The sequence below is a fragment of the Arachis ipaensis genome, chromosome B8 (assembly GCF_059453495.1).
Source record: "Arachis ipaensis isolate K30076 ecotype BB chromosome B8, ASM5945349v1, whole genome shotgun sequence".
NCBI lineage: Eukaryota > Viridiplantae > Streptophyta > Magnoliopsida > Fabales > Fabaceae > Arachis > Arachis ipaensis.
Genome location: NC_142443.1, coordinates 29,270,725 through 29,292,408, shown reverse-complemented (window position 1 = coordinate 29,292,408; position 21,684 = coordinate 29,270,725). Strand labels below are relative to the sequence as shown.

Below are 21,684 nucleotides of genomic sequence, written 5' to 3'. Positions count from 1 at the left end.
GCAGCCTAATTGTTAGAAGCTTAACCTTCTATTTATACACGCATCAAAATTTTTATTTTCAAACTTCATTAATGAAAATTTAAACTTTCTTTTATTAAAAAACTGAATCGCCAAAATATTAATGGGCCTCCACATCATCTTTATCACAACAAAACCAATTTTAAATAATTTTTTATAGATTTAGCTAATATGTATCCTTAGGTTGCTAATAATAAAATATTTTAAATATTTTATTTTAATAAATATACAATAAATATATTAAAAATTTAAATTTTATATCGTTTTTTATAATAATTTTTTTTATTTAACGACCCATTCTTATTATGTTGTGTGACTCATTTTATGTATTACTTTGAGATTTATATTATCAAATTCTCATATATTATCTTTAAGAAGTGCTATTACCCGCCATGAACCGAAGAAATCATATACCACAAATCCACAATGAGAACAAGTAAGCCAAAAAAATACTTTATTACACATAGTTGTATGTAGGTCCCACCCCAGGCTGGCATGAGACAAGAGAGTGAAGAGACATGCAACTTGATTCACATCCACGGAACAAAAATGCTGAATATCAAATGTGAGTCGGGGCGTGTTACCTGTTACGTTATCCCTCTATAACTTCTTAACGCTGCCCAAGGTTTTGAAAAGTTAGTATTTGACTTTGAAAAGTCAGTACTTTCATCTTCATCTTCTTCCTGCTCTGGGCTAATACAAATCTGTTATGTCTATTACTTTCTTTCTTAAGAAAATCTAGGAATAAAACTATGGTTTTTGATATATTTTTCTCTCGACATGGAATCATTTTTGTTTGTTGAGCAACTCACAACTGTACATGTCCAATGTATATTCATTATTATTTAACTTCGTGTGGTTACTATATGCAATTTTATTATTTCAATAGATTCAATTGCACTCTTTTTAATTTTTGAAAAAAAAATATTATTTTAATTTTTAATATTTTAAATATTTTATTTTATTTTAAAAATTTTTAAATAAATTTAATATTATCTTATTATTAAATTTGACTTGAATTATTAATAAAATGATTGACATGAATGTTAACAACATTATTATTAAGTCATATATTTTTAATATATTAAAAAATTTAACTAAAACTTTTTCGTAATACTTTTTTTAATTGATCTCCTTTTCTTAAAAAGATTCTCAAATTCTATCAATCAATCATTAACACTCCAGAATAAAAGAAAAAACTTTTATTTCGGTGATGGTTAATGAATTAATTTTATATTTTTACTTATGTATCAAAATTAAATATTATTGGCTCTTTAATATATTAATTATTTGTATTAAATTTAATTATGGAATAACATTACTTTCGAAACTGAAATAGAAAATTTGAATTTTTTTAGATTAAAATAAAATATTTAAAACATTAAGTACTAAATTAGAATTTGATCCAAGTGTTGAAAATCAAAATAATACTTTATTCTTATTTTTTAATAGAAATATAATAAAGTAACATATAATTATATAAACCGGTGCTGTACTAGCACAAGCAAGTAGACTTTTTCAAATTGACTAATAAATAGTATACGGGGTGACTTTTTATTTATATGTTTGGTTAGAGAACACTGTAATTTGAATTATTTGTTTGTTTTTCAGCACATACTCTCGTGACAAATGAGGATTGGATATTAATGTTGTTGAGTATAGTCTAGTCATATGATTATAATTTGATGTTGAAGTTGCTTGAGTTTCTTTGTGATGAGTTGTTTCTCTCTTCTTTGTGGAAGAAAGGGGTCTTCTTCGGCGGCGCAACCAACCGAAGCTGATATAGGTGTGCAGATTTTTTGAGAATTTGATATGTTCAAAATGTTTCTATGTTTATATTCATGTTTATATGCTGCAACAGATCTTTCTAGCTTTAAGAACATCAATCTCTACACATACAAGGAATTGCAAATTGCCACAGAAAATTTTAGTCCTGCAAATAAGATAGGGGAGGGAGGTTTCGGATCGGTATATAAGGTGATTGCCACAATTCATAAGTGCCTCACACTTATTCAGAAAGAAAGTTTCTACTTTTAATCTTGTAGTTTCTATACTGAGCAGGGAAAGTTGAGAGATGGTACTCTGGCTGCTATTAAGGTTTTGTCAGCTGAATCTAAACAAGGAGTCAAAGAGTTCTTGACGGAAATCGAGGTGATTTCTAGTATAGAGCATGAGAATCTAGTTAAGTTGTATGGTTGCTGTGTGGAAAGGAACCAGAGGATTTTGGTATATGGCTATCTTGAGAATAACAGCCTAGCACAAACACTTGGTGGTGAGTAAACTTTTCACATTTCATCTGAATGTATTATAAATCTCCTAGGTAGCTTTTGATTCCTATCTTGGAACAAAATCAATGGAGACGGAATGGTAGGGTGTTATGAGTTTCGAGGGACCAATACCTGAAAAAGAGCATCCCATCATAGGGTGATGGTTCTGAGCTTAAGGTCTTATAAGGCTCTTTTTCAGGTGTTAGCCCCCGAAGTGGGACTCCACAAGACTCATAACATAGAGACACTACTCCTGCGCTCTTCCTTTTAAAATTACATAAATTAGCTTAAAAGTTGTCCTTTAGACAAATACAAAAAGTAAGTTAAAATTGTCCGGTGATTGGGAAAATGTTTTGTTTATAGGTAGAGGCCATAGTAGCTTGTACTTAAGCTGGCATACACGGAGGAACATTTGCATCTGCGTTGCGCGGGGTCTTGCATTTCTTCATCATGAAGTTGAGCCACATATTATCCATAGAGACATTAAAGCTAGCAATATATTACTCGACAAAGACTTGCAGCCCAAAATTTCGGATTTTGGTCTAGCAAGGCTTATTCCAGCAAACATTACCCATATTAGTACACTTGTTGCTGGCACAGCGTAAGTTTCATTCATGATTTCTATCTTTCAATTCTTTCAGAATCATGGATTAGTTCATTCATGATTACACAACAATTTTTGCCTTTGTTAGTGGCTATCTAGCACCTGAATATGCGATACGAAGTCAAGTGACAAGAAAATCAGATGTCTACAGTTTTGGAGTTCTGCTATTAGAAATTGTTAGCGGAAGGTGTAACACAAATAGACGTTTACCTGCAAAAGAAAGGTATCTACACACAAGGGTAAGTGCATGAGTCTTTGGAAGTTCATAATTAGTTAAATATCAAAGTAAATTTAAGATACATATTTGGATTTGCTGAATTCCTTTTAACCCTCTTTTTATTCATTTTATTTCCTATTTTCCCATCTTATTTGTCTTCTGATTTGGATTCCTAATTTCACTGTTATGAAGAGAGAAACAATTAAAAAATGTGATAATTCCATGCAAGTTTTTTACTAAGCTTGTGACTGGACAGGGAAGTAACCATAACAGATGCAATGTGTCCATGCCATGTGAACTAGGTCTTATATTGTATAATTTTACAACATGACAGTTATGATATGCTTAACCCGGGGTTATAACATCACTGGTATTTTAAAAAGTGGTAATATCTCTATATGCAATCTTATGTTAAGTAATGTAGCAATTGCCAAACATAGGTTACTACTACTACTACTAGGATATTAATGTTCATTTTGCAGTAGTATTGATGGGAACTGAAACTTCAATGAAATGAGTGACCAATGATTATGTCTTCAGGCTTGGGATTTGTATGAGAGGGGGGAGCTGGAGAGTTTGGTTGATTCCTCGCTCGCCGGCGACTTTGATGTCGAGGAGGCGATAAGGTTTTGCAAGATTGGTCTCATTTGTATTCAGGATTCTCTTCAGCTCCGGCCTTCAATGTCCACCGTGCACGACATGCTGATAGGCAAAACGGATGTCAATGAGAAGATGATGTCAAAACCAGGCTTACTATTTGAGTTTGTGGAAACGAAAGATCAAGGAAAACAGAAAGACAAGGTTGAAGAAATTGAAGTGGAAAATACATCTTTGATGGCTATGACTAGTTCAGAGAGGAAAGATGATTTGGAAAGTTCATCTTTTTCAGGAAGCACAGGATCTTATGCTACAATGACCTTCACTTCAATTTATGATAGATGATGGAAGCAATTAAGCTCCCTATTGCTTGAAAACTTTGCATGTGACCCTTTTCTGTCTTCAATGATTTGTGGAGATACAAATTACTGTATGCAATTTTGTAAAAAATATTCTTCTATTGTTTAATAGATCATAATCAATGGTTCCATTTAGGAAATTACAGAACAGATTTGTATAGGGTTAGTCAGTGATTTAAATAAAAAGTGCTTTAATTTTGGTTTTTTATGTTTATTATAAGCATAATGTTTTTCCATTGTATAATAAGCTTTGCAAATAAGCTTCAAGGCAAGGGAATAAATTGAATAATTCTTGTCTTCCTTCATCAGTGTTGATCTTAATGGTAAACGAATGCACAATCATAATCATGATAAGAAGCATTGTATGTAAATACTTCAGAAAAATCAGAACAATACTGACAACTTTTGCTTGGTTATTACAAAACAATATTCATAATTTGCATGTGAACATGAACTATGCTTATCAATATTCACTAACAATGGTGAATAATAAATAAATGAAAACAGTAAAATGGTTGTAATTAGCACCTAATAATTTGTGGTAAACCTGATTTCAGTTTCTGGTTCTGTAACATCTGAACCAAAGAATACAAAAGCAAAGAACTCTATACCCTATTATGAACCCCAACATTACAACCAAATTGGTCCACTTTTTTGACTCCTTCAAACCCTGTTGTTCTAAGAACTCAACTCCATGCAATATGCATTCTCCATTCCTAGTTTCTAGGCATCTTCTTCTTCCTTGCTCTTCTCCATACTCATTTATCATAAGACACTCAAAAGGGTATTTGAATAAACTCAAGTAGTGCATAAAAATCCAGTAGCTAGGCATCTTCTCCTTCGATATGAAATACCCCGAAAACAGAAAGAAAGACCCCATTAGGCCTGCGATCACTGAGTTTCCAAGGATGAAATTCGGCACAAGAGCGCTGAAACACGCCACAAGAGAGTTCGACATGAGGAGGACCAACCAAACAACTACAGAGAAGTAGAGGAATGCATCAATGTCTTTCCTTAATCCTACAAGCCAATAAACCGGGGTGGTATATAGAACACAAACCATTAGAAGGAAAGGAAGAAAAACAAGTGTATTTGCAAGAACATAGGAAGAAACTCTATAAGCTCCTCTTGAGGTCTCTCTCATCAAAGTTCTTCTCTCTTCCAAGAAAATTGGCAAGCCTTCTGTCGTCGAAGATAACAGAAAGGTAAGGCTGAAAGCGAAGAAGCCGCTTCGCGTTTGCAATGCTAATTGACCTTGCTTGCTACCTGTATTCAAGAATATAGTTCCAAGAATGAATCCAGCTACTAAGGCTTGTATAACTCTGGTGAGAAAGAGTTGCTTAGTTCTGAATATATTGCTGCAAAATCTTCTTCCTAAGATTAGAATCTCTTCCATAGGAGAATTCGAGTACAAGAGAGCCTTTTCTTTAGCAATCTTGGAACAATGCATTCTCATCCTGTGATCTTCATACTCTCTGTCTCTAAGAAGATATTGATTGTCCTCAGATTCTGATGATGTATGAATAACCAAGCTTTCCATGACATCAAGTGCATATTCAAGGACATTGACGCGACGCGGAATTTGATGGCCGGATAACCTGAGCCTAGCCTCAAGAAGACTCAAGGAACCATTGTGCACGACGAATCCATCCGCGAGCAAAATGAGGCCATCAAGAAGCTCCAAGATGCGAAAACCAGGTTGGTGGATAGTCAGAACAATAGTCTTTCCTTGATTGAATGCCATTAGTCTAAGCAATGAGATTACATTAAGAGCTGAAGCAGAATCCAACCCTGAAGTTGGTTCATCAATCAAGATAACTGCAGGGTCATGAACTAAATCAGCACCAATAGAGACTCTCCTCCTTTCGCCACCCGAAATTCCATGGCTTGATCCATCACCAATTCTTGAATCCGCAACATGATCCAACCCAAGCTCCTTCATCAACTCCTCAACTCTTGTAGCAGCCACTTTTTTGCCCCCGGGAAGCCTCAGCATAGCACTATACATGAGTGTCTCTCTCACTGTAAGACATGGAAACAGAGCATCTTCCTGTGTCACATAACCTGACATTCTTCTGAACCGGTTCGGATCCATCGCCCGATGATTCACCAGCAATTGGCCGGAAACTTTACCGGGAGATATTCTCCCAGCAAGGATTTCAAGCAGGGTGGTTTTTCCAGCTCCACTATGGCCAGCAATGGCTGTCAACTCCCCTGGCCTTGCTTCACAAGTAACATCCTTCAAAATGTATTTCCCTGCGCTGCTCCTCCTCCTCCGATTCGACCCGAAACAAAGGCTTCTAAACTCATCAAATTGGCTGCACAATTTGTAAGATAAGTTCTTGGTTTCTAGTCTATAGTATGTGCTTCTTCTTGTGCTCGGTATTGGCTTGAAGGGTGTTCCCATTTTGTGGTAGTTTCACTATTTTTGTTTTGTGTTAAGTGAACAAGCAGAAGAAGAAAAAGAATTTAGTAGTATCAATGTTATGTGAAGATAAATGAAAATTCATAGAGGAACAGAGGGAGGATGAACTAACACACCAAACTTAGTTCAATTCTAATTTATTCACTCTAAAGAAATCCAACATGGGATTAATAGTCTTTAATTTTTCTATTGGAAGTTTTGGGATATTTTTATAGAGTTTGACAAGTTTAAGTGATTCAAGAAAAAAAAGCTTATAATATAAGTACCAAGTTATTTTTTCTGTTGAGCTAAACATTGACTAATTAGGGTTATTGTTTGGTTGCTACACCATCTTCCCCATGCAACATAGACTGAGACACCTCATAGTTCGGTTGGTAGAAGAAAATTAAAACAAGGATCAAATATAGTTTTACAAGCTAAATAAATTAGTTCAAATTAGTAATAATATACATATATAATTTAAGGAACTTTTTTTGTTAGCAATTTTATTCTACTATTAGAAAAATGATTATTTCTTGGTAATAGATTGGAGGGTTAACTATCAATTTGGTATCCGAAAGATTCAACCGCCGATAAAAAAGTTCCTAAAAAATATTATTGACAAAACAGTCCCTAAATGACTTAAAAATGCAACAAAAATAACCAATAATTATTATATTTTTTATAAGTAATAAAAAAAATTATTTAACAAACGACTTATTTATTTGATTTGAATTTTTATATGAATATTTGAATATTTAAAAAGTACACAAAAAATTTAGAACAAAATTTGATCTTTAGATTTTTTCTTTTTATTTTTCAAAAAAAATGTGGTAATTTAAAATAAAAAATTAAAAAAATTCACTAAACATAAAATTACCAAATTTTAAAGATAAAAATATTTTATTTTTTAATAATAATTGTAAAAATTTACATTAAAATCTGATTTCTAAAGTTTTTTTAAGATATATATTTATTTTTTTAACGTATTTTTAAATTTTTTAAAAATGTATTTATCATTAGTATCTTTTAAATTTTTTTGTCAATAATAAAAATTTTTGAGTATCATTTTAATAGTTCACTCCATCTTAAATATAACTCTATTATGTCACCAATGGGTGTAAAGCTTTGTATTGTATCATATAGATTTGTTTAAGCAGTGAATCATATGAATGTATCTAATTGACATTTTCCTTTTTAATAATTAAGGATGACCTATTACGTGTTGTTAAACAATGTTTCACCATTAACTAATGAGATTTGAGAATATCGCCAATTGTTTGTGAAATTTGTTACCGTTATATTAATGCTAAAAGTGACATAGGTAATAATCAATAACATGTTGTAACTATGATTTAAAATGAAAAGAGAGAGAGTTATAGCAATTACAATTATAAAACGAAGGATAAAGTATTAAATTGGTCATCTATGTTTGATTCGTTATTTCTTAAGATATAAAGTATTTTATTTGAATTCAAAAAAGTTTCGTTTAATTTTAATGTAGTTTCACCGTGAAGTCAAAATTAAATAATTAACAGAATATCCTACATAATAGCAGTATAAAAACAAGTCGATAATTTAAAGAATAAGTACAAAGCTTCATAAGTACAAAATCAATTATGGATGCATTAATATATTTATTTATTATTTTTCTTACAATTTACATGAAATATTTTCTATGGAGTTAAGGAGAATGAACAGGGGTTGATGAGATCATTCATATGTCGTTCATTTGGCTAGAAAGGAACAGAAGGATTTTTCAGAATAAAGAAAAAGGGGTTGATGAGATCATTCATATGTCGTTCATGAACTATAAGGAGTGGTTATATGTGGATCCTTTTTGTTGTTGATGGCAATGTCGGAGATGACAATGGGATAAGCATTAGTGTTATCAGGAATTGGCTAGATTGCTTTATAGTGTACACTGGTTCTTTTTATTATTTTTCGCTCCACTTGATGTGTTGAGCTGCTTTTTTTAAAAAAAAAATATTTTTTTTACAATTTATTATGATGCATTCACGGTTGATTTTGTACTTTTGGAGCTTGTACTTGTTTTTTAAATCATCGATATTGTTCTTATATTGCTGTCATGTATGATATTTTGTTAATTATTTAACTTTGACCTCACGGTGGGAGTACATTGAAACTAAAAAAAACTTTTTTGAATTCAAATAGAACACTTTAAACTTTAAAGACTAAAACAAAATTACACCCAAATATAAGAGACCAATTTAATACTTTACTATAAAATAAAATTATTTGCAAGTTCACTTTTAAGAATATTTTTATGGGTCAATTATAGATAAAACGGTTTTTCTTTTTTTAAATATCACGTATCACGTATGAGACAAATTTTTACTTAAAATATTGAACACTTTAAATTAATTCTTAAAGGATACAATAATAAATTAGATTAGTTTTTTATTAATTAAATAATAATATATAACGTTATGGTCTAGTCGACAGAATTACTAAAAAGATTTGTGACAAGAAGAGAGAAAAGTTAATAATATATGAGATATAAATAAATCTCTTGAAAAAAAAAAGATTTGGATTAAATACGTAGTTAATTGACACCAATAGGATTGTTAAATACGTCAGTCAGTCCGATTTATTTAAGGTCGGTTTATTTAAATTTGGATTAAATACGATTTTGGTCTTTAATTTAGAGGTCAAAAATTTATTTCGTTTTTGACTTTTTTCTGCTATAAAATAATTCCAAAAGTTTCAGTTTGTTTTAAAATCGTCATTCGGACGAAAATATCCTTTTCCCTTTTCCAAAATCAACCAAAAACAGAAACAAAAGCAAAACAGAAGTAGAAACAAAAGCAGAACAGAAACATAACAGAAACAACACTAATGAAACAACAACAACCAAAAGTAAAAAACAACAATGGAATCAAAAGAACAACAATAACAAAAGCAGCTAGAAGCATAAGAACAACAACAACAAAAGAACAACAAGAACCCAGAACTCAGAAAATCATCATCATCAAAACTCAGAACCCATAACTCAGAAAAATAAGAACTCAAAACTCAGAACTCAGAAAAAACAATGGATAATGGAATCAGAAGAATAACAACAATAACAGACCAGAAACCAGAAGAATTGATAATCAAAAGCAGAAGCAGCAGAACCAGAAGAAACCAGAAACCGGCGAGGAGCAGCTACGACTGGCGACCGAACAAGGAGGAGGAGCAGAACGGTGAGCGGCGCGCGACATCCACCCTTACGGATCTACTGGCGCCGACGTCGAGCCAGGAAGAGGAGCAGCGGCGAGATCTGGCGGTGAGATCCAACGGAGACGACGAGGAGCAGCGACGGCGGCGGCGAGGACCCTTTCCCTTCCCTTCCCCCTCTTCTTCCTGAACCCCCCTTCTTCCTTCGTGTTTTCCCTTCCCCCTTTCCCCTTTACGCGTTTTCTTTCTTTTTTATTTTTTATTAGGGTTTTTTTATTTTTTTATTAGGAGTAATTTAGTAATAAAAATAAAAAATTTAGTAAAAAGGACGATTTTAAAACAAACTGAAACCTTGGGACCATTTTGTAGCAAAAAAAAGACCGAAGACAAAATAAATTTTCGACCTCTACGTTATGGACCAAAATCGTACTTAACCCTTTAAATTTGCAAGGTTAAATAAGTTAGTCCATTTAAATTTGTTTTATTTATAAAACATAATTTTTTAATTCGAGCAGTTTATAGTCACCCGAATAAGTTAGCCTGTTTATTCTTTAATTTTACTTTTTTTAAAAGATTAACAAAAATATCATTTTTAGATCAACAACCTTATATAAATATTATTTTTTTAGTTGATGGGATCTTTAGGTCGAATAAGAGAAAATATTAGCCAAAAATATTATTTATATAAAAAATAATAATAAAAAAATTAAACAGATTACCTATTTAGTCCGAAATTTTAACGGACTTAATTTTAGAGGTAAAATTCATCCATTTAAATAGATAAATAGATTGACCCGATAAATTTAGCCATTTTGACGACCTTAGACACAAGTCACATTAGTTTGAAGGCTAAGTAAATTATCTCTAGAAGTTCATCATTTTCTTTCCAAATACCAATAATGAAATTTTTTTATCTAAATTATTTAAATACTTTATTTACTGAATGGGCACCATATAAAATATTTATATTTTTATAATATTATTATATATCTCGAGTACAAAGATTAAAAGATAAATTGGTATAGAAATTGGATACTGATTATTTGAGATATGTAATACCTAAAGAAAATATTATAGATGTATACAATTATAACACTCTGTCACAGTTATTCTTAAAAATTTTGTGATGAGAAATCCGATAAATATGCTGTGTTAGATAAAAGCGTGTCCTAAGCCAAAAAAAAAAAAAAAAGCTGTGCCAAACAAACTCCACCCTTTTATAATCAAATCGATTTTTTCTCTATTATTAAGATATAATTTTCTTTTCTCTTTCACCACATTTTTCTATCAAACATCATAAACACCATATCTTTAATTATTCATTTAATGAATTAATTAAAGAGAAGTATAAATATATCATTAAAATTAATCAAATATGAACCAACACACGTTAAACCGCTTTTTTTTTTCGGTTCAACTGAACCATAAGCATATACATCATCAGGAACCTAACCATAATTAAAGCCCTAATCTTCTTTATTCTTCCTCTGATAACCAAAACAGAGAGAAGCCTCCTCCCAACCAAGGTTACACCTCTTGGTTTCCTCATATGATAATGGGCTTTGGTTAGGTGTTCTCTGGAGGAAGAACCACGTAACTCTCTTCATCACCTCACCCCACTTCTTCTTCTTCTCTTATTTATACGCCCACCGCTTCTACTGGGTCTCCCTTTTTCAACGCAAGAAACAGAAGGCAGCAAAGAGAGGGAGAGAGAGAGAGAGAGCAGAACCAAGACAGAAAGAAGGAGAGACAGGATGAGTTCCTCCACTTCTTCTTCTACTTATATGAGTGCTTGCTTCATCTGGGTCATCATAGACACGCACAAACAGAAGAAAGAAAAGAATAAAACGGAGCTGAGGGAGAAGGGAGGAGTGACAGAAACTTCAATTTTGTGTGGCTAGGATTTTTAATTCAAGGAAGAAGCAGAAATAGATTTTTGAACTTCAAAAGAGGTAAGGGATAGTTCATAGGCACAACATCATTTTGGTGCTGTATGTGCTTGTGATGAATGATGGTTCATTAGGGATTGATAAATTATTGTATGTTTGAATAATGATGATTGATGATTTATTATGTATGGAAAGGAATTATGTTTAGTAGTGCAGAAAAAGTATATGTTTAATTAAAGAGTAGTGTTAGGGAGCCAATGGCCTAAACGTACAATGTGTACAATGGGCTAAATCTTTGGTTTATGAATAAAATGAACATCCCCTATACTATCCAGAATAACCATCTGATACCACGGTTAACCATCTGGATACCAGGGATAATAAACATCTCATGTTATAAAAAGCTAATTTTGGGTTCACCAAGATTCGAACGCTTGACCTTCCGGATCTGGAACTCTAATACCATGTCCTGAAACCACTCATCCCAAAAGCGTAACCTGACAGGATAATGTAACACTAATAATCATATCTCTAACACTTTCTAAACCTTCATTGTACACATTGTACGCTTAGGTCATTGGCTCCCTATACTTTCTCTTAATTAAATATATGTGCACTTGTGAAAAGGGAAAAATGGTGAATCTGAACTCTGGGGCTGTGCTAATCACTTTAGTAATTTTGATTAGTCAAAAAAGAAAAGTTGGAATTGTGGTTTTGGAGGAATATTAGGCTTGAATATAGAATTTGGCATGTGAGGTTGTTGGAATTGCATTGTGCAGAATTTCTGCAATTTCTGCATGATTTACAGCAGAATGAACAAATTTTTGGGAGTAGTCCGGACCACCTTTTTGGATGAAATTATTTTTTTGTAAAACTTAGCTGTGTCTTAAATGTGCCATAAAAATTTCAAGGTATTTAGCCAAGTGGTTTAAAAGATATGAATTTTTGAAGACAGTAGTTGCTGCAGAATTTTTCTGATTTTCTGGTTCTGCAATGTCAATTTCAAACCACTGGAACTTTTGTTTTACGTAACATTTTAAGTTGCTACTAAAGGAGTTTTGAAGATCTGTACGTCCACTTTAATTGAGCACAAATTTCATATTTATACCTATTTTGTAGACTTAATTAAGTCACTTGGAAGCTGGATTGCTTGCTGGAAATTCTGAACTGATTTATGAAAACAGAGCACTACTTCCAATTGACAATTAATTAATCAAATGAAGTGATATGAACCTGAAACTTGTTGATTCTGAAACTTAGGAAAGTTGAGTATAATCTACCCAAAATTTAGAAGCAATTGATTAGAATTGAAATTATTATGGATTTTATAAAGACACTACTGCTTGCTGTTTTTCTGAATCTTTACAAGTGCAGTAGCAGAATTTTAAAATCTTGTATAAAATTTAATTCTAATCCAAATGCAGTAAAATTTAATTCAAAGTAAAGGTTAGGATCTCTAGCATTACTTTGATAAGAGATATAGTCCGTGCGTAAGTTTTCACAACATAAAAATCACACAAGACAGCAAAATGCTGTTCCAACAAACCTAGAATAACAATCTCGGTTTTTCCTCAATAGCTAGAGATAGACTGCCCAAAAAAATAAGATTCTTAGTTCTCTAGAAACTTGAGTTCAATACTAACATGTGGACATAAAGTTTGCGTGAATTTGAGTTCATTTGTGGTATTAATCGTTAGATAAAAAACTGGTCGCCAAAAGGGTATTAGGCTAAACAAGCTAAGAAATGAATAAGAATACAAGTTACCTCTAGGAAGGTTAAAGTTAAAAGGGTGATGCGGAGGTATGCTTAGTAATATAGTGATGTGGAGGTATGCTTAGTTATGTGGTGATGCGGAGGTATATATATTTATAAGGTGATGCGGAGGCATGATGAAAAGACAGGAAATAAGAAACAATGAATAAAAAGGATAGTTGAATGTTATTTGTTTGACTGGGCCTTTGTGCCAAACTGCTAATGCAGAAGTGCCCGCCTGACTGATAGCCTAAGATTGCTAATGCGGGAATGTCTACCTAACTGATAGCATATTGTATGTTGAATGGGCCTTTGTGCCAAATTGCTAATGCGAAAGTGTCCGCCTAACTGATAGCTTGAGATTGCTAATGCGGAAATGTTCGTCTAACTAATAGCACTGTTTTTTACTGTGATACACATTAAAGTGTTATTATGATGAGGCCTAACTGACACGGATAATCATGATGTCAAGGTGTCTAACTGACACAGTAAAGGAACCATATTCGGGGTTCACCCCGAGTAACATCGGGTTGCGGGTAGACAATCGACGCATGAGCTCATGGCCTGCACTAGGAACAAGCATGCATCATAAATTGTTTGCACATTTGATTGTGATTGTTTACTGTTCATTCTTTCTGCGATGTGCCATCTGCTTCTTGTTAATTCTCTATTTTATGATTCTTGTCTGTATTTTAAGATTATGACGTAACTTTCTCAAAGCTTAGAATAAGATAATAGAGTTAGGAATAATAGTCATAGAGAATATTGTGAGAATGGTATTCATCCCAAAGAAAGATGCCAAGAAAGAGTTATGTCAGAGCTCACAATACGGAAGTAGCCGAGAGACTTAGTAAGCGAGTTATTACGATAGAGCCAAAACTCTAGGTTTCACAAGAGAGATGCGCTTTCACGATGTCACCTTACTGGGAACCATTTAGGTTCTCACCCCTTCCTTTTCCCTTCCCCCACAGATGGAAGATCCAGACTTGATCGCTGCCACAGGAATTATATTCAGAGAGGAGCATGTGTTGTCGGACCCTACAGGAGATGCTCGAAACTAGTCTTGAGCTGATGGTTGCAAAGTTGTGCCTCGACGGTAGAAAGAATGTACGATAGATGGTATTCATTCCTTAGACTTTGCTTTCCCTCACTTCTGTAGCATTTTTGAGGGACAAGACTTGATATTTTCTTTTCTTTTAGCCCGAGTACCAGCTTAGGAGTTTTCTATATGAACCAGATATTTGAAAAGTTGTCAGTTGTGTGTGTGTGTGTGTGTGTATATATATATATATATATATATATATATATATATATATATATGTCAAGTTTGTATGAACTAACTTAAGACGTATATATGTATGAAATCTTTTCTATGATCTTGTTGCTATTTGACTTTGCTGTTAGATTGGTATTTACATTTTATATTGTATATCTCTGTGGATGTGTTTGGTTGTTGCTAACGGGTTTACTAAAATAAATTATATGATACAAATAAGTTAACATACGCGATTCCGTTAGTACGAAAGGCTTATATGTAGCAAATATTATCGAGAGTAGAGTTTTATAGGGCTACTGGGAAGTAACATCTGATGACTGGCAGTGATCCGGACCTGTCGAAAATTGGGTCGTTACAACAATAGATCAATAGCAATCACTCTTTTTTTTTCTCCCAAAGATAGTAGGTTATATTTCATTAATTATTGAAAAATGAAATACAAAGATGTCCAAAAGCAGACAACATAATAAAAGGTGGGGATTTTCCAAAACAATACACTAAAGGTATTCATCCAACGGTGCATGGTCGAAAAACGAAGAAAAATCTTAAAGAAGAAAGAATGATAGATCAAATTGAATGAAACTAAGAGTTTGCCTCATGGAGATGACGATCTAAACTAGGAGTTCTTTGGATTTCACAGAGTAACTTGACAGAGCTTGCTAGAATGGCAGACGGCATTGAAGTAGAACCTTCAAAAATTAACTGGTTGCGAGCTTTCCAGCGATTCCAGCAAATGATGGCAAGTAATTGAGGATTACGGTCAGCATTCTTCAACGGGGTAAGCATCTCTGTTGAAGCAGTCCACCATGTCCAAAAGTCGTTAGGACTCTAAGGGGGAAGACAGTCACGAAGATAACTCTAAGACCATACTTCTTTAAGTCTAGAGCAATCGATCAAACAATGAGTGATTGTTTCTATTGCTTCATGACAGTAGGGGCATATTGACGATATAGATGGGATGCGGTGATGAATCTGAGCAAGCACCGGAAGCTGGCCATGGAGAGCTTTCTAGATAAATAGCTTAATTTTGTGAAGCAAGTTCAACTTCCATAGATCAATCCACGGCTTTTTCTGCTGCATATAATTAGGGCAAAGCTCTAGAGGTGGATGGTAAAATAAATAGCCAATTCTATAACCTGAAATTGTATCATATTGCTTAGATTTGTTCAAATTTCATTGCAATTTGTCCCTGCTCTGCTGAATTTTAACTGACAAAATCCTATCTGCAATGTCTTGGAGAAATAATTCTTGAATGAGATTCTGATTCCAATTCCCGTCTTCAGTAATCAGATCTTTAACTCTTGGAACCAACTCAGAAATAGCTTGTCTATTTGGCATGTCAGAAATCATTAAAGGATAGGGAGGAGGCATCCAATGATCTTTAAAGGTTCGGATATTCTCTTCAATACCCACAGCCCAATTAAGACCTTTTTCAACAATCTTTCGTCCTTCCAGCATGCTCCTCCATCCCCAAGAAGGTAAGACTCCAATTTCTGCCGTTATAGCATTACCATTGCTAAAGTATTTACCTCTTAGGATTTTGGATAATAGGGAAGTAGGCTGTGTTACGAGTCGCCAAAACTATTTGCCTAAAAGCACCAGATTTTGGATTCTGAGATCTTTAAATCCAAGGCCTCCTTCTCTTCGTGGGCGAGTCATAGTGTCCCAACTAATCCAAGTCATCCGCCTTTAAGAACCTTTTTGTCCCACCAGAATTGAGAAAGTAGAGAGTGAATTTGCAAAATTAAACCATCAGGCAACTTGAAGCAAGACAATGTATAAATAGGAATAGCTTCTTCCACTGCTTTAAGCAATACCTATCTACCACCTGACGATAGAAGATTGCGCTTCCACCCTTGGATTCTTTTCCAAACCTTCTCTTTGATCATACTAAAAGAAGCCTTTTTCGATTTAGAGATTGTAGAAGGAAAACCAAGGTATCTATCCTGAGCCCCAATATGATTAATATTCATAGAGTTAGCCAATAGGGTATGAGTAGTGGAGGGAGTGTTGTGGCTAAAGAATACAGTAGATTTATTAAGATTTACCCTCTGGCCATTGATGCTTTCATAAGAATTCAATAAATGCAAGATATTTGAACATGCTTAAGGATTAGCCTTACAGAATAAGATGGAATCGTCAACAAAGAGGAGGTGGTTGACATTGGGACATCGCCTATGTATCTGAAGACCCTAAATTAGTCTGTTGTGTTCTGCCTTGTGTAGTGTTCCGATGGTTACCTGAAACTGAAGGCCGATCTCGGAGGAGATCTGCTGTGGTGGCCGGAGCTGTCGTGTCCGACTTGTTGGATCTAGTGGTGCTGCTGATCCTTGATCACCGGAGGGGGTGGTACCTGCAAGAGACTCCGATACTTAAGTTAGCACGGGCTTTAAGCAGGTTTTTAGTTTAGAATCAGAGTATGAGTTATACCTGCCTGCTCCAGTGTATTATAGTAGCGTGGGCTGACCTTTTTAGATAAGATGAGTTAGTTATCTTATCTTATCTTTAAGTGAAGTCATCTTATCTCCAAGGAGGACCGCCTTTATCTTCCTAGGCTTTAGCTGCCTTTAGATTTGGGCTGTGTCCCTTCACTTGGGTCTGATTGGGCTTCTTATGTCGATTTGGCCGAACTCTTTTAAAGAAGAGGTCGGGGGTCCTGACCTGAAGAGGTCGGTCACTTTATCTTCGATCAGTCCGAGTCAGATAGCTTGACCCAGGGTATGAACAGTGCCCCTGCTTGAGCTCGACTTTTCCCTTAGAGTCATGTCCTTTAGACTTCGATCCTTTTGAGGAAATCGAGCTTGAGCATTTTCGCCTTAGGTCGATCTCCAGTATGACTCCTGGTAGGTTTATCTTTTAAAATGCGAAGCGTTTTCTTCCCTTATTTGTAGCGCGCGTTTTTATTTCCTTGGAAACGTGCGAGGGTTTAATGCCTATTAACTCCTCTTGCCGTTCCCTCTTTACCTTTTTTACCTTTCATTTTGAATTTCAATAGTCTTGCTTTCAGTTTCTTCTTCTTCTCCTTTCTCTTTACCCTTTGCTTTTCGTCGCTTCACTGAAGTGCTTTGTCCCCTCTGCTTCTCTCACGCTTCATAGTTTTCTCTATCTTCCTTAGCTCGAGAGTGTTCGATCGTGCCCTCTTTTCTTCTTTCTTTACAAGTTGGTATCTCTTCCTCCATTTTTTTGTTTTGATGACTTGTCTTGGTATTTCATGTCTGCGAAATTCGGGGACAAATCTGCTTTGAAAAGCTTGATCCTTTTTGCTAAAGGTTGCATTTTTTTATTAATGCTGTGATTTCCTTGACTTGCCCCTAACCCATTGCTTACTGTAGTGCTTTGTCTTCGCATTTTCGCGTCTCCAAGCCCTATATTTTCCTTGCCTCGAAGCGACTGTTTGGTTTGGCCTTGCGCCGTTCTTCGTTATTACCTTCTCCTCTGCAGGTTAGTGTTTTCTTTCTTTTCTCTTTTTACTTTCGACAACTGTGCATGCTTTTGATGTAAGGCTTTGACTTTGTATTTGGGTTTTGCTTAGAAAAATTTTGATTCTTTTTGTGTCTTGATCCACAGCTTGTGATTTTTCCTTGTTGCTCGCTTTTTGAGAAGAATGTGTGACTTCTGGTGATCTTGCTTAGGGTTTTCATTGCTGTTCTTGTTTCTTTTCATCATTGTCTAGCTTCTTTTTGTTCTAGCTTAACAATCTTTTGATGATAAACTGTCAGTAGAAAATATATTTTGTTGGTGATGATGACTTTCTTGCTGTTTGAATAGAGTGATGTTACTAGAGAAGGATTGTGTTTTCTTGTTTGGGAGATGATTGGGGTATAGACCGTTGATTTCCTTTTTTCCTAGTTCCTGCCTTGTTACTGCCTTCAATGGGTGCCCCTGGATTTTATTATGAATCCTGGGGTTTTCCTTTTACTGCTGTGTCTGACTCTTGACGTTCATATGTTATTGTCCAAAATGTTTTCATATTTGTCCGAGTTATTTGGTAGTAACCCATTTTTTCTTTTTCTTCCTGTAGGAATAGTTGACTTATGTCTTCTCGCAAAAATATTGTTGAGATGTCTACTAAGATCTCGGATGGCATGTCTGACTGGCTGGACTATGTTGTGTTGATGTGTGTTACAGTTGCTGATTCTAAGTATTGTGTGCGGCTTAGGAGGCACCATAGGATTTGTAGTAATAGGGATCAAGAGAAGAATTATGAGTTAGTGTCACCTGATCCTGAGGAGAGGGTTAGTTTTCCTTCTTTGATTCAAGGGGAACGTCCCTTCTTCTATACTTATGACTATTTCTTTAGTCAATTGAATATTACCATTCCTTTTACCCTTTTTGAGACCAAGTTGTTGTGGTCCTGTAATGTAGCTCCTTCTCAACTCCACCCGAACTCTTGGGGCTTTATAAAAATCTTTCAATTGTTGTGTCAGGAACTGGATATCCGACCTACTCAAACTCTTTTTCTTTACCTTTTTATGTTGATGAAGCCTGGGGCAGCTAAGAAGAAAGCCTCCTGGGTTTCTTTCCGAGCCACTCAAGGAAAAAAGATTTTCTCTATGTATGACGAGTCCTTTAGGGACTTTAAAAACTATTATTTCAAGGTCCGAGCTGTTGAGGGAGCTCGGCCCTTCTTTTTGGATGAAAATGATGAGCCTACCTTCTTCTTGTGCTGGCAGAAGAATGTAATAGTAGCTAGGTATTTCTGGAAGAGTCTGGATGAGGTCGAGCAGGCCTTTGTGAATGTGTTGGAGGAAATTTTGGGAGAGCCTCCCCATCTTGACACGAAAAAGTTTTTAGGAGATCCTTCCCTTCTTCGGACTGAATTGGGTAGTCGCCTACTTTATTTGTAACTTTTCTTTGTTTGTTTGTTTGTTTGCCAATCTATCCCTTTATTAATTGCAACTTGATTTTGCCTGTTTTCCTATTTTAGAAATGGTGAAGTCTGTAGATTCCATGAAGGCCTATCATCAAGCTAAGAAGGCGACAGCTGCCTCCAACATCTCGGCCAAGACTGCGGAGAGAGAGTCTTCTCAGGTTCCTCCAAAGAAACCAACATCGAGTGCCTCTGGGCCGAGGAAGGTTATTCCAACCCCTCAGGTCCGAATTATTCCTTCTGACCCAGTTCAACCATCTACTGGTGCTGCCTCTTCTCCCACTACTGGCCCTCCTCCCAAAAAACAAAAAACTGTTGAACTTTATGACTTGGATGCCCCACATTTCGATGCTGTTGGGTTTGTTGATAATCAGATTGTCCCCTTTGGTTGACTTCCAATGGATGATGTGTCCATCCTACATCACTTGAATTTTATTACCAATAACAGTATCCGGATGGCCCATATGGGAGCGGCTTTGTTTCGTACTGTCCAAGGTTTCCCAGTTCATGCAACTAAGGCTTTCCTGGAGGATGCCAAGTCATAATTTGATACGGTCAAAGGTTTGAAGGATAAGCTTGATGCTAGAGTTATTAAACTGGAGTTGGATTTGGAGAAGGAGAAGTCCCCCGCTACCAGGGCTAAAGCGGTTGCAAATTTGGCAGAGGAAATGACGAAGAAGCATAAAGAGAGTTATACCCGCACTTATGCCGAGGTGTTGGAGCTGAGGGAGAGGCTTGACTCTGCTCGTGCGGATTATGCCGATCTCCAGGGTCATCTAGTAGATAATGTGACGGGTGCTTACGACAACTTGAGGGCCCAGGTCCGAGTTCTTGCTCCTGAACTCGACCTGACTCTCTTTAGCTTAGATAATGTAGTGGATGATGGCAGAATTGTGCCTGCTCCGGACGATGATGATGATGGGCCTCCTCCTGTACCGCCAGCCAAAGCCTCTGTTGCCCCAACTTTTTCAAACTCTTCTGCTGAGGTCGACCATTCCCAACCTGATCCTGATTGTCAAATTCTTAATTGGGAGGATGGGACTGTGGATGCTACGCCTATGAATATCGTTCCTCCTCCTTCTGCCAGGGATGCTACTACTGGGGAAACTTTGATCCCCCTATGATTTCTTGGCTTTATCTGTATAGCCCGATTTGTGGGATTTTGAACTCTGTTTTTTGTATCTTTGTTTATGGTTTTGGTTCCCTTGACTATTAGTTACTTCTATGCAACTTATTACGTAGAAAAACAAAATATTTTGAACTCTTGAGGCCCTCTTTCAGGTCGCCTTAAAAATGACTGTGTTTCTTTTGATATGTTGATCGTTCTTTTGCAACCTTTGTAAATTTTGTAGATCTTTATAGAGTGTTGGTGCTCTACTGTCCGACCTCTTTTTGATTAGATCTTTTATCTGTCTTCTAGTTGGACGAGATGACCCTTGGGGCTACCTTGTTTGACAACTTTTTAGTGTTCTGGCAGAACCTTTTTAGTTAGTCTTTGAACAATTTTGATAACTTTGTTGTGGAGTCGTTGCTTTTTGGGCAGAGCTGTGTCCCTTTTAGCGCACGCTTTTCGTTGGTCCGACTTCTCTTTGTCGATTCTTCTTAAGTTATTTTTAGTAATCCAATTTTAATCAGACCTCGTCAGGGCTCTTTCTATGGATTACTCTTTAAAACTTTGTCGCTTTGGTTTGATCCGACTTCTTCTTGTCGAATCTTCTTAAGTTATTTTTAGTAATCCATTTTTAATCAGACTTCGTCAGGCCTCTTTCTATAGATTACTTTTTATAACTTTGTCGCTTTGATTGTTTTGGTCCGACTTCTTCTTGTCGGTCCTTCTTAAGTTATTTTTAATCAGACATCGTCAGGCCTCTTTCTATGGATTACTTTTTATAACTTCTTGCATTGATCTATTTTGATTGCTTTCACCTTGCTGACCTTGTCGTGATCGAGCGGTGAATTCGGTTTTCACATTGTCGACCTTGTCGTGATCAAGCGGTGAATTTGGTTTTCACCTTACCGACATTGTCGTGATCGGGCGGTGAATTTAGTTTTCACCTTGCCGACCTTGTCCTGATTGGGCGGTGAATTTTTGCGCTCAGATCAATGCGTCTTGGTAGAAAGCTTTTTAGGGAATCTGAAAAACTTTATTCAAGTAGAAAATAGGCATATAGACAAGAATATATACATATGAGTGCTTACCCTTCTAAATCGGGTAATTTTGTAGATCTTGGCTTTGGCGCCTCATTAAAA

At 35.3% G+C, this 21,684-nt stretch overlaps 2 protein-coding genes across 3 annotated transcripts; one reads left to right on the top strand and one right to left on the bottom strand.

Moving 5' to 3' along the window:
- The first annotated feature begins 1,514 nt into the window (after positions 1 to 1,514).
- Positions 1,515 to 4,363, top strand: LOC107613710 (cold-responsive protein kinase 1). Of its 2 annotated transcripts, none has more exons than XM_016315820.3 (6): positions 1,515 to 1,804; positions 1,880 to 1,995; positions 2,080 to 2,290; positions 2,649 to 2,886; positions 2,978 to 3,128; positions 3,647 to 4,363. In XM_016315820.3, exons 1-6 carry the CDS (start codon positions 1,732 to 1,734, stop codon positions 4,046 to 4,048), a joined length of 1,191 nt encoding a protein of 396 aa, XP_016171306.1. In that variant the 5' UTR covers positions 1,515 to 1,731; the 3' UTR covers positions 4,049 to 4,363. The 2 variants fall into 2 exon arrangements, with proteins under 2 accessions (XP_016171306.1, XP_088353229.1); XM_088497103.1 differs by having other exon boundaries at positions 2,080 to 2,294; positions 2,653 to 2,886.
- A 227-nt stretch (positions 4,364 to 4,590) lies between these two features.
- On the bottom strand, positions 4,591 to 6,469 carry ABCG10 (ABC-2 type transporter family protein). Its single transcript, XM_016315818.3, has one exon. The coding sequence runs from the start codon at positions 6,467 to 6,469 to the stop codon at positions 4,616 to 4,618; it is 1,854 nt and encodes a 617-aa protein (XP_016171304.1). The 3' UTR covers positions 4,591 to 4,615.
- Positions 6,470 to 21,684: the final 15,215 nt, after the last annotated feature.

Coding starts and splice junctions, on each gene's coding strand:
- LOC107613710 (XM_016315820.3), top strand. CDS start 1,732: ATGAGTTGTTTCTCTCTTCTTTGTGGAAGAAAGGGGTCTTCTTCGGCG. Junction 2,291..2,648: donor CCTAGCACAAACACTTGGTG/GTGAGTAAACTT, acceptor TTTTGTTTATAG/GTAGAGGCCATAGTAGCTTG. Junction 2,887..2,977: donor ACACTTGTTGCTGGCACAGC/GTAAGTTTCATT, acceptor TGCCTTTGTTAG/TGGCTATCTAGCACCTGAAT.
- ABCG10 (XM_016315818.3), bottom strand. CDS start 6,469: ATGGGAACACCCTTCAAGCCAATACCGAGCACAAGAAGAAGCACATAC.